The sequence below is a fragment of the Marmota marmota genome, unplaced genomic scaffold (assembly GCF_001458135.2).
Source record: "Marmota marmota marmota unplaced genomic scaffold, marMar, whole genome shotgun sequence".
In the NCBI taxonomy this organism is placed as follows: Eukaryota; Metazoa; Chordata; class Mammalia; order Rodentia; family Sciuridae; genus Marmota; species Marmota marmota.
This window is the reverse complement of record NW_026000020.1, coordinates 958471-970895: the sequence shown is the minus strand read 5'-3', so window position 1 is coordinate 970895 and position 12425 is coordinate 958471. Positions and strand designations below refer to the sequence as shown.

General features: G+C 35.3%; 1 protein-coding gene across 7 annotated transcripts in view; it reads left to right on the top strand.

Annotated features, from left to right (window-relative positions):
• The window catches only part of Ccdc138 (coiled-coil domain containing 138), a 65537-nt gene extending 56181 nt beyond the window's left edge, over window positions 1-9356 (top strand). For 5 of the 7 annotated variants that reach the window (XM_048810243.1, XM_015499661.2, XM_048810246.1 and 2 more), the window contains 2 exons: window positions 6508-6646; window positions 8864-9356. In XM_048810243.1, coding sequence (XP_048666200.1) covers window positions 6508-6646; window positions 8864-9029 — 305 coding nt within the window. In that variant the 3' untranslated portion in view covers window positions 9030-9356. The remainder of the gene's footprint in view (window positions 1-6507; window positions 6647-8863) is intronic. The other 2 variants (XM_048810247.1, XM_048810245.1) reach the window with 2 other exon arrangements.
• Window positions 9357-12425: the final 3069 nt, after the last annotated feature.

Here is a 12425-nt window from a genome sequence, read left to right as displayed (position 1 = left end):
AGAGTGTCCGAAGGGAGGGGTGGGACTGGTCTGTCTCTGGTTGGTTTCAGCTCCCGGTTTGCTATTTCATGAAGGCTTGGCGAGAGACCTCTTCCTAGAGTCCCTGCACCGCTCCTGCTGCGCTGCGCCTCGGAGGCTATCCGCCCTGACGCGGGGGCCGCGTGCAGGCAGCCGACAGTCGCCGAGTCGCGCGGGCAGCGGCTGGCGGGTCTGGACCTCTGCGCTGCGTGGCGGAGATTCACTCGTCTAGTGCAAACTGTCACCTCCAAAATCCTACCAATTCCCAGCCGGTCTCTCTTTAGTGGAATTTTGCTAGGAGTTTCTCAGCAGGTCGAATCTAAGCGTATCCATGCGTCTCTCTGACCCCGTTGTTGCGGAGGTACTGAAAGCGCTGCCTCCCCACTCGCCGCCATGTTGGATCCCCCCAGACATTTTTTATTTTAATGAGGAAAATTCTACCAGACTCAAATGTTTACTTTTCAGAAACAAATCTTTCCGAATATATCTAACAGATTAAATCTTTCTCTTTGTTGTCAAAGGAAAATTAAATATAATTTTATGAAAGAGTTGACCTACTTAGTGAAATGACTTTGTGGCATCACACATTTGGAGAAACTATACCAGGTTAGTCAATAGATGTTCAGTCTTTTTTATTTATTTGCCTTTGTTCAGGTTACTCTGAAATCCAGTTTTTACTCAAGTTGAGTAAACAAACCAATTTCTGCTGCTGATTTCTGTGAAATTTTATTTTAGTGACAAAGCTTTAGAAGATCAGAAATGGCAAATCTTTGATATGTGACTGAAGCATATTCATTTGCTTTAGGTAGTCCCCATTTTAAATGGAAATATAGTACCTAGTATTAGTCACTTAAAGGAATAAATCAAAGTGAAGTAAATATTTCTTTGGCTATTGTTATTTTTAATTTGTTTTATCTAGGTTTGAGATTGGAAACTCACTTCACTTTGTATAAATTTTACGGACCATTTTATTTACGATCATAGAGAAAGAAAAGATGTGGGAAAAGGAATCTTAGTAGAATTTGTTTGCAGATGGTTGATCTTGTCTAATTAGTGGGCATTGGGTATCAACTGTGAGTGGTGTGCCATGTTTCAACGGGTGGTATTTGCAGTGCTCCACCCCTGCCCCACCAGGAAGAGGTATCAGTTGACTGGAGCTCAGTAAGTCAGTACAGAAACTGAAGGTTTTTGGAAACTTGTGGAGTAATTTGATAGTAATTTTTCTCAATAAAATCCAATAATAATTAAACATTTTCTATGTCATTTTTGAATTTTCATTTTTCTAGTATTTTTGAATGATATTTTGTGTAAATGAGATATCTATGTTGAATTGGAAATGTAAAAAGACTGATCTTTCATCAGACTAGAAGCAGTAGGCTTTTTTGTTGTTGATGATGGACCTTTATTTTATTTATTTATATGCAGTGCTGACAGTTGAACCCAGTTCCTCACACATGCAAGCACTCCACCCTAGCTCAGCAGTAGGCTTTGAGTTAATCTTATTAGTGGTTCTTCAGAGTGATTTTTTTTTTCTTTTCACCTCTATGTGTCCTTTTCCCAGATGTATCAGTTCAGTTATGAGAAATGTTATAGGTGCATAGTTGTTGCTTTTTGAAAGCTGCTAAAAAAAATTTATACCTTGATTTATCTAGTCATGTATATTATGAGCACTTTTGTTTTTTAAAAGTTAAGGGCTTCTGATTTTGTCTGCTTTTAGCTTGAATGTGTATCATGTAACAATTTTGTGGTGTTGCTTTTGGAAAATTACTTTGTGGTTTCTTTTTCTTGTCAGTGTTTGAAAACTATTATATACTTTTCTAGGTTTAGCTGTATATGAATTTGAGTCATTTTGTTACTAAGAACACTTACCTTTTCTTGTCGGTCTTAGTTCAAACAAAGGGATTTAAGTAGTATTTAGTTTATTCTCTGTTGTGGCCTAGAAATTGCCTTGTCTAGGTAACTGCTGCTCTTAAATAGCAATAACATATTTGAACATATTTTGCAGCTTTTTTTTTAAAGTAAAGTTTATTTTTACTATAAAAATAATAGAAGCTTGGAAAACTGCAAATATGCAAAAAAAAAAAAAAGTCTTGGTGGGGATTAGAGAAATGTGGGTCAACAGATAGAAAATTTCAGTTCATTTCTGTTGTATAATGTGGTAAATACAGTAATGACAATGTACTTGAAAATTGGTAAGAGAGTAAATTTTAACTGCTCTCACTACACTTCCCAAAAAAATATACGTGAGGTATATGTTAGTGAGCTTGATTTATGCAGTCTGGGGATGTAACTCAATGGTAATAGTACCTGTCTAGCTTGTGTGAGGTCTATACCCAGCACCAGAGAGGGGTCCTTGATTTAGCCATTCCATAATGTATACATAAGATATCATTACCAAACAGTGTACTGACTTGCTAACTGTATGCACTTTTAAAAATTATATAACCCTTTCAGAAATGTTGGCAGACTTAGAGATTTCAGAGATTGACTTTTAAATTAAATTAAGTTGCCCACTAGCAGTGTTTTATCAGATACTGTATTAGTATAATGTTGGTACAGCGAGCCTTAGTGCCACCTTTTCCTTACTATTGAAAGTGAACTGAGGGGTTGGGGTTGTGGCTCAGTGGTAGAGCTCTTGCCTAGCATGAGTGAGGCACTGAGTTCTATCCTCAGCATCACGTAAAAATAAATAAAGATAAAGGTATTGTGTCTGTTTGTAACTAAAGATATATCTTAAAAAACGTGAACTGTAGCTGAGATTGATTATTTCTTCAGGGAATTTTTCTCAAATTGAAATTTTAAATACCCTCAGTCAAGCTTTAATCTAATACTGTGACTCAAAAAAAGCGTTAAAAAAATTGTTTCAAGAGGCTCTACAAATCTTTGCAGCAGAGACTGTGGGTTGCCTCCCCATTGCCATTCTCACCTCCTGTCACACCTGCCTCTCTCCTAGATGCTACAGCACCTAAAATCTTTCATCCCCAGCCTTCCTTGCTTGACAGAGTTGTAGCCAATAAGTTAGAAGTCTCTTTCTAGGAAACCTTTTGCTTTTTTATAAAAGGGATAAGCTGGGTACAGTGGCCTGTGCCTGGGAGGCGGAGGCAGGAGGATCACTTGAGCTCAGGTGTTCACACCGAGCTTGGGCAACATAGTGAGACCTTGTCTCTTAAAAAAAAATAAGTGGGGGCAGGTGTGATTGGTACATGTTCTTGTGATTGGCACATGTTCCTGCATTCCCCCTTATTTATTTATGTATTTATTGCCTTCATTGTCTGGAGCATTTGACCATGAGGATAAAAGCAAGGATGTTGGGACAGAAACTAAGACTCTAGAATTTCTAACAGCATTGTGTTGTACTTGAACCAGTTCTAAGAAGTACCTATCTCCAATGACAGAAAAATATTTGATGAAGCCACTATAAGTTGAATATTCTATTACATTCCCAATTGAACCAAAATAGACTTTATTTCATACTTGGAATGAGTTTTATTTTACTTACTAAAAATTTTGTCTTTCCTTAAAGCCACTGAACCTCTTTTACTTGTGAAAGCTTCGCTTTTAAAATTGCTGATATATTCAGATATTTGGATGATCATGGCTTTTTTCCATTGCGGAGGTCATATAAGAAGTTCACTTTTTTATGACAATGCTTAGGATTTTACTTGGTGTTTTTCGAAACAACCTTTAAATGAGTGTTTTATTTATACCAAGACCTGATTTACATATAAAATAAAATATATTTTCATGCTTTTCTAGTATACAAATGAACATAACTTCATGTGCTTTTTATTTAGATTGAAAACATTGATATTGTTATGACATTGAAATTGTGGGTTGTAGGTGTGTTAGGTATGTTAAGAACCCTCAGTGGTCTTTCTTATCATGACTTATAATTTTTCTTTACCTATTGATTTTGTTTTTTCTTTTTCTTTTCTTTCTTTCTTTTTTTAATATATCTCCAACAGATTTATTTTTTAACGGAATAAATTGAGAAAAAAAACATGTGGTACAAAAGTATAGAATAAAAAATAAATACAAATGTAAGCTGTTTTGCTAATTGTTTTATAACCACAACAAACTAGTACAGAGAATGCCCTGTACAAAACAAAGATCAAGCTGTTCCCTTAGCAAGGCTAAAGATTTCAGTCTCTGGTATTTGGAATTTAGGCTGCAGTTCTTATTTTTGGAAGGATCACTGGGTGTGTAGCACAGTCCATGCTTTTTTAACCAGATTTGAACAGAAGAATGGCCACTTGGCCCAGGTAGAAGTAGATGAAGTGTTTGGTTTCATGTGTCACATAACTATTGAAATTTCTTCCCACAATGCAGTTCCAAGTGGGGTGGTACTTCTTGTCAAACTCCTTCCTGACATGGGCCTCAATATCCTTTTCTATGTTATATTTCTCCAACGCCTGAGTAGCAGCACACTCCACTGAATCCTGTTGCATCTCTTCCAACATGTCCACATTTTTATCACCATCTTTTAGCTGGACGATTGCAACAGTCTCCTGAAGAGAGGTGCTGGCACAGCTCAAGCCCAGAGGGAGTTGCTGTCACTACCGAAGCTGTGGGGTGTCTAAGCAGCCCCACACCAGCTCTTGATTCTGGTTTCGTATCATAGTGTATAGTTTTTCTTCACTTATTGATTTCAGTTCTTTTAGCCATATGAAAAACTGTAAACTTTCTTGTGTACAGTTCACATGAATCATGTCTCGGGATCTGAAAGAAGATGAATAACTCCAGATTTCAATCAATGTTTGTAATTCTCTTTGTAGATTGTATACTTATCTATGAACCTAAATTTTCAGTCTTTAAGAAGAATCTATGTATCTGAGATTGAGATACTCTCACACAAAACATACAATGTGTGTGACTCAGTGAACTGTATTTAGACCATACTTTGGTTAGACAACTGTTATGAAGGTAATGATGAGCTTTGTTACTATACTTGTACTGCGTGTTTATGTGCAAAGGACCATAATCATTGTCTCTTAATGCTCCACTGCTAGGATATACCACCTTTCATTTTCTGTTAGCAAAACATTCCTAGGATTTTATTTGTTAATTTGGATTTTGTTGCTCTCATGGTTTATTTTAATAGTATACTATCAAGGCACTGATGTGTAAGCTTTTCAAGCTGTGCTTATGGATTAAAAAAGCAAATGAATGCAAAGCTGTGTTTTTATATCTTTAATGTCAAATAACTTTATCTGTATTTGGAATAAGGCCTGTCTTCATTTGGGGAGCCTCTGAATTTTATAGAGACTTTTTATAAAAGACAAGCTATTTGAAAGGCCACAAGTTAACATTTTTGTATAATTTTTTTTTTTTAGTTTCCCTAACAACTAGTGACACCAACTTAACTTAAAAATCAAATTTATACATTATTCTGTAATAAACTCAAATAATAGGGCTTTTATTTTATTTATTTTACTTGTTTGTTTATTTATTTATTTTTGGTACTAGGGATTGAACTCAGGGGTGTTGAACCACTAAGCCACATCCCCAGACCTATTTTTGCATTTTTATTTAGAGATAGGGTCTCACTGAGTTGCTAAGTGCCTCACCATTGCTGAGGCTGGCTTGAACGCTATCCTCCTAATTCAGCCTCCTAGTCAATGGGACTACAGGCGTGTACCACTACGCCCAGCTCTAACAAGGCTTTTTAAACTATAGTTTATATATATAAGCCTTTGCATACATCTCTATCAGACATTCTTAGAGATGAGAGTTCTGAATCAAAGAATATACACACGAGATAACAGATTTGCCTAATTCCTATTTTTTTTCTGAGATTGAATATTTTTCTATTGTTTATTATAAATTGGTTGTTTGTGCCCTTTGCTCCTTACTAAAAGTACTAGGTACAGCATTTCTAACTGATTTAAGAGGTCTTTCATAGTTATGGTATCAGTCTTGTGGCAATTGTATTGTAAAGGGATCCCCTCTCCCTTCTAAGCTCAGCATTTCCCTTTTGTTTTGCATTTTTTGTTTTCTAGGACTTTGACTTTTAATTTTTTCAATTCAACTGTTTTTTTTAATACATTTAAAATTTTATTTTGACCTGTTTTTCAGTCCTTTCTTCTATGAATCTTGCCCTCTTTTGCTTTTATACTTAAAAAGTTCTTTCCTATCCAGTGATTATATATATTCTCATTAATACTCAAGTTTCTTAAATTTATTTGCCACTTCCACAAAACTTCCTGTTACCAATTATCTAAACTAAGTGTGGAATTTCTGCTGAACTTTGCCTAATGTAGAACTTTGACGTTAGGGAAATAATTTTCTCTTTCTTTTGTGACATTCAGCAAAGGGCCAATGGGTGTTTTAATTTTTCAAATGATAATTCTGTCCCATAGCTTAAGTATAAAAGAATGAAAATCCAAGCTAATATTTATGAGCAAGTTGTATGGCTCTGTTTTTTTGTTTTTTTTTAATTGCCTTTTTAGCTACTTCCTAACAGTAAAGCACTGGTGATTTGTTTTGCAGAATCCTTGCAGCCTTTCCTGGAAGCCTGTAGCAATACTTTATTTTTTCGTACTTGTTCTGTGTTGCTTCGAACCCCTAAGCTTGATCTTCAAATCCTAGAAAAGCTCAGTATTATTCTACAGAAACTTTCTAAAATCAAGTAAGAATTTCTTTAATATTTTTATTGAAAGATATCTCATCATGATCATTAGGCCTTTCTGGATATTATAGCATTTCAACTTTGATTATTATATCAAAATTTCTGATCCACAGGTATTGAAAATAAAGATTCATGAATATTAATGTGTATCTAAGACCGTGTATTTAATGATAAACCAGAAAATTAGAGTATTTTTTTTTTTTTTAAATATTTATTGTTTAGTTTTCGGCAGACACAACATCTTTGTTTGTATGTGGTGCTGAGGATCGAACCCGGGCCGCACGCATGCTAGGCAAGCGCGCTACCGCTTGAGCCACATCCCCAGCCCAAAAATTAGAGTATTAATCTTAGAACATCTAGTTGTTTCTGAGTTCAGTTCAGCTAAGCAAACTTTAAATACCACACACAGTATATGAAACTAAAAGCAGTTTTTAGCAACCAAATGGTAATACCAGAATAAATAATTGCACACTGGTATTCTATAATACCACAGGTAAAAATAACAAGTTCATAAAATGTATTTTATAATTTATTATTAATGCAGGGAATGAGAATGAAGCCAGCAAAAGATTTTAAATGATTTTAGTAAACTGGATTTATATTAGGAAACTATTAGGGCTTCCTGCTACTGATGATCTGGATTTTATTGTGAAAATCAGAGCTTTGTCTTTGTTCTTTCTTCTTTCCTCTAACTTGAACATTGCTATGACCAGTTTTTAAATTATAAATAAAGGACATAGATTTTAAACTATTTTTCTGGAATCTGGTATAGTCTAGTGTTTACTTTGAGGCACTTATCTAAACACCCATCTCATCTGTTAACCACACTACAATTTGGATGTTGGCTCACCTTTTCTCTAGGTCTCATCCCCTCATTTATGATATTCATGGTAGAGAACTTGGATATTTTAATCCAGACCTCAGTATACTTAATAGTAAGTATAATATAATCTTTAAAATACCTGTAGATATAGATATAGTTATGTGTGATACCATGCCCATTACACTGTAATAAATCATTAACTGTCACATTAGAACCTTGTTCTAACTCACCACATTATCAGTCTTGGTCTGATCTCAGAGGAACTCACCAATTTTCTGTGTCCCTTTTTTCACAGACTGTACCATGATTCTCTTCATTTGTGATCAATACATTTTCAATAAGGCCTGTAGCGAAATGAAGCTGCATTGACATTACCTATATTTAATTCTTTCTTAATTTCTTAATATATGGGATTTTTAAAAACTAGCTCACCTTGAATGCAGGGGCACATACTGTAATCCCAGCAATTTAGGAGGTCGAGGAAGGAGGATCACAAGTTAGAGGCTAGCGCTGGCAACATAGTGATACCGTATCTCAAAACAAAAATAAAAGGGGATAGGGATGTAGCTCAGAGATACAGCATTTGTTTGGGTTCAGTCCCCAGTAACTGCCCCCCACCCTGAAAAAAAAAAAAAGGTCGTCCCAAAGTTCCAAACATTTAGGGCCCCAAATGTCTTACTCGACATGTTTAATAACTTAGCTTCAATTCACATTTGAAGAAGTAGAACAGAGCCTGAACAAACGTATTGGGAATAGCTGATGTTCAAACAAGGCTTAAAGTAAATCTTTAAGACCACAAAGGTAAATCCTTTTGTACTAAGTGGATGATAGATAAGATTATTTGAAAATTTCTCTCAAGAAGCAAATATACCTAGTCAAGGAAATAAGAAATACATTATAAGATAGAATGCTGACAGAAAGTGAAATCAATTTCATTTACTGTATTAGCAAATTTAACTTACTATGATAGGACTGTAACCACTATTATTAAGAGGGTGATTGAAAAGTATTCTAGAGCTGAATCCAAAGGTAAACCAACATCCTGCTGCTTTAAAAGCTAGCTTAAGATGATCAAGTATTTTTGCTCTCTTTTTAGCTCTGGGGGAAACAAGATTTCTCATTCTGTAATAGTGAATATAGTATAGTTTTCAGGACTAAAAAATATACTCTTTTTTCCTCTAGTACTTTTTTTTTTTTTACTTCAGGCCTATCTCATAAAAACTGTTTTGTCTGTCTTAGCATCTTAATCCTTTAGTCAGCCATTTTCTCCACTATTTTTTTTTAAATGCCATTTCCTTGAATTTACACAAAAGCTGTCTCTCAAAAGTCATTATATAGATTTCCTAAGTATGTGTAATTAAATAATATACTCTTTTTTTTTTTTTTTTTTACAGGAGTAATAAGAAGCTCTTTGAACTTTTTACAATTCACCTGATGCTTCAAGAAATCCAAAGGACAACACATCCTGAACATGCCTTTCTCTGTATTAACCTAAATTCAACTCTGTTCAATTTGGGTTTAACAAAATGCAACTCCTTGGTCTCCAATACAAGCCATTAGACTGGCTTATTTTTATATAAATATTGTGTTGCTTATTTGTAAAAGTGTAAAAATCACTAAAGTAACTAAAGTTCTACCAATAAAGTTACCAGTAGCATCATTTATCATGAAAGATAAGTAGAAATTTTTTCAACTTTTTAAATGAAATCTAAATGAATATGGAATTTTTGGAATATTTCAGTTTATCTAAGGTAGTACTGATATACAAGATGGTCTTTGCAGAATTTATGACACTTGGAGTTACTTTTTATATAAGTATTTTAGGAAGATTCTTAAAATTATGTGATTGTTTGGAATAAAATTGGTGCTTATGTGGGAATGGTTCAACCATGTTGTCATTTTGTTTTCTTACTTTAGTAGAATTCCTCCTTTTGGAAGCAAAAGTACATTTCTTCTTTTTTTTTTTTTTTTTTTTTTTTTTTTTTTTTTTGGTGATGGTACTAAAGATCTAACCCAGGGCCTCTCACATATTAGGCAAATGCTGTACCACTGAGCTACACCCCCAGCCCTAAATTTTTTATAAAGTATCTAAAGGATACTTTAGAGAAGGAAGTTTATTTTTTTTCAAAATAATTTAATTATTACTAAAATATGTAAATATAGTGTAAGACATTTTTAAAAGAACAATAAAAAAAATAAAAAATACTGCTAGAAATATCTCTTGGTATAACCCCAAATGATTACAGTGGCCAGAGGTGAGGTCTGGGTGAGGTGGTAGTGATGAAACTTGAGTTTTAGGACAGAACACTGAAAAGCAAGAGAAAAACAAAGTTGTTTTAGAGTCATAAAACCGTACACCGACTGTGTAATCTCATTTTCAGGATCTAGAAGAAATTTTGAGGGAGTTGTTTAGCTTCTTCAGAGAATATAAGAAAATGTGCCACTTGTGAAGCAAAAATAGAAAGCCATGAGGAGCACACACACTGAGCTGAATATGGTGAGGTTTATAGCAACTAACGCCAAAGCCAGAATTCACATTGGAAACAAACCAGAACTTGATTGATTCATACTTCAAAAAATAAAATTAATGTTATGAGAACAAACAGGAAGCTCTCTCAGAATTCTTGAGTATCTAGAGACAGGATCAATAAAATATAAAAGCAAAAACAAAAGCCAGTTATCTATAAGGGAAGAAAAACGAGCTAACCTTACAGAATGGCAGAAATTAATAGAGAATTCTGGAAAGGAAAATTTTTAACCAAGAATTTATACGTAGTGAAGATTTCTTTCATAGGTGAAGAAAATGAAAGACATTTTCAAACATGCAAGTGTTCAGAAATTATACCACTTACATACTCTTTTCAAGAAAAGAAATTAACCAATTTAGAGATGAAGGAAAACTGAGTTTATTAAATTAGCTTTATCCATAGACTGCAGTGAACACGGAAGCCACTTAACCCTGTAAACAGAAGCATAAGCAGTTAGTTCACTGGCAGATTCTATTGAACATTTAAGGAAGAAGTTCTAACCAGGTATGGAGATACAGATCTGTAATCCCAGGGACAGGAGGCTGAGGCAGGAGGATTACAATTTTGAGGTCAGCCTCAGCAATTTAGACCCTGTCTCAAAAATTAAAAAGATGGAGAAGTAGCTCTGTGGTAAAAGGCCCCTGGGTTCAATCCCAAGTGCTTTTAAAAATAGAAGAAATTCTATCAATTTTCTACAATTTCTTTCAGGAGATATAGTAAAGGCAATACTTTTTGACTTGCCGTAAAAATGGCCAGCATCACTCTAATACCATTCGAACTTCTCAATCTTAAATTTTCCTTACAACTATTAGAAGTTGTGGATATCATATTGAACAACCTGAATGGGATGTATTTTAAACACAGAGTGTCTAAACTGTCTGTCCTTCCTGCTTCCTTTGAATCTATTGATTTTTTTTTCTTTTCATTTCTTTGCCCACTCAAAAGAAAAGAACCAATAAATAATTATATATAAGCCCTCAGGTAAAGCAGGCTAGCTTCTTTTTTGACGTTATCCATATGCTGAATACAGACCTTTAAAATATGCTTTTTTCCCCCCTATTCATTAATAAGTTACGCTCTTAATTAAGAAACAAGCCAAGTTGAAAAGACTGCGGAATGAACTAAATCAGCCTCCAGAATGTGTGCCTTTCTGGCATCTAGCAATCTAAAAATTCTTGTAGAAATTCATAGTGACAAATGAAAACAGAAACAAGAAACAGAACAAAATGATGAGGTGAAGTTCATTTATGGTTTCCTCTGGTGCCATATTTGAGCTGGTAAAAGTCACTAGTGAAGAAAAATATATGTCCTTTAGAGAAAAGGGAGAGGAAAACTTATTGCTTCTTAATTGCTTTTAGCTGAAAAGAATGTCAAAGGGAGTATTTTAGAATGCCATTTCCTGATTTTTTTTTTAATGGCTAGTTTTGTTTAAAGACCAATTCAAACACAATTGTTAAGTGCAAGTAAATTTGGTGAATGTAAATGTCTTAAAATTTGTAAATGATTTTTTTCAATAGTACTCTGTAGGGCATGACTTGCTGCCCGCTTCCCGGTCTTGGGGCCCACACAGGTGGCTGGGATGGCTCCTGGCGATGAGCCGGGAGGCAGTGCTGTGGGTGGTGACGGAAAAGGCGGACCACCTCCAGGATAGGTCCAGGACTCTCGCACCCTCGTGGACAGCTCCCTTACAGACTGTGGGATGGGTGTACACCTGGACTCGCTCCACCCCTCTGGCCTTTATCCTGATTGGCTCCTGTGCAGTATATAAGCTGTGTGTACTTCCTCAATAAATGAGATCCTGCTTCCACTGGTCTCCCTGCACGTGGGATTGTCCTTGGGGGGGGGGGGGGTCTGGTGCGGGCTGGGGGCGTGCTTCTCCCGCTGGTCGGGAGGAGGGGGGGCTATAAAAACCCCAACAGTACTCGTGTTTTATAAAATGTCTACTTAAAACTAGTTTTAAAAATGATTTTGAGGACTGGGGATGTGGCTCAGTGGTAGGGTGCTCGCCTCACCTCAGGTTTGATTCCCAGCACTGCAAAAACGTATTACCTTGAAGCCTTAAAAGTAAGTCATAGATAATCATAAAATGCGAGTCGTTTGTTAAAACTCACTGCTACAACTGTCCTTGTCTTACAAATTGAAACAAAAACAGGTCCATGCTATTACTGAGTCCAGAGCCTGATGGGATCTTGGTTTTCTCATGATTTTCTAGTCAGTCCAGTCAGTCCTAGCTAAAACGGAAGCACTCAAGGAGTTAACCAAAGCTATTCATTTTAGACTAAAAATAAATGGAAAAAAGGCTTTGTTTGTTTGTTTGTTTTCAGATTGCTATAAAACTGCTTTACCCAAGATTTGGTCCACAGTCTCAATAAGATTTCCTATCAAAGACAGATAAAATCTGAAAAGTCTTCTCTACAAATATTGGTTT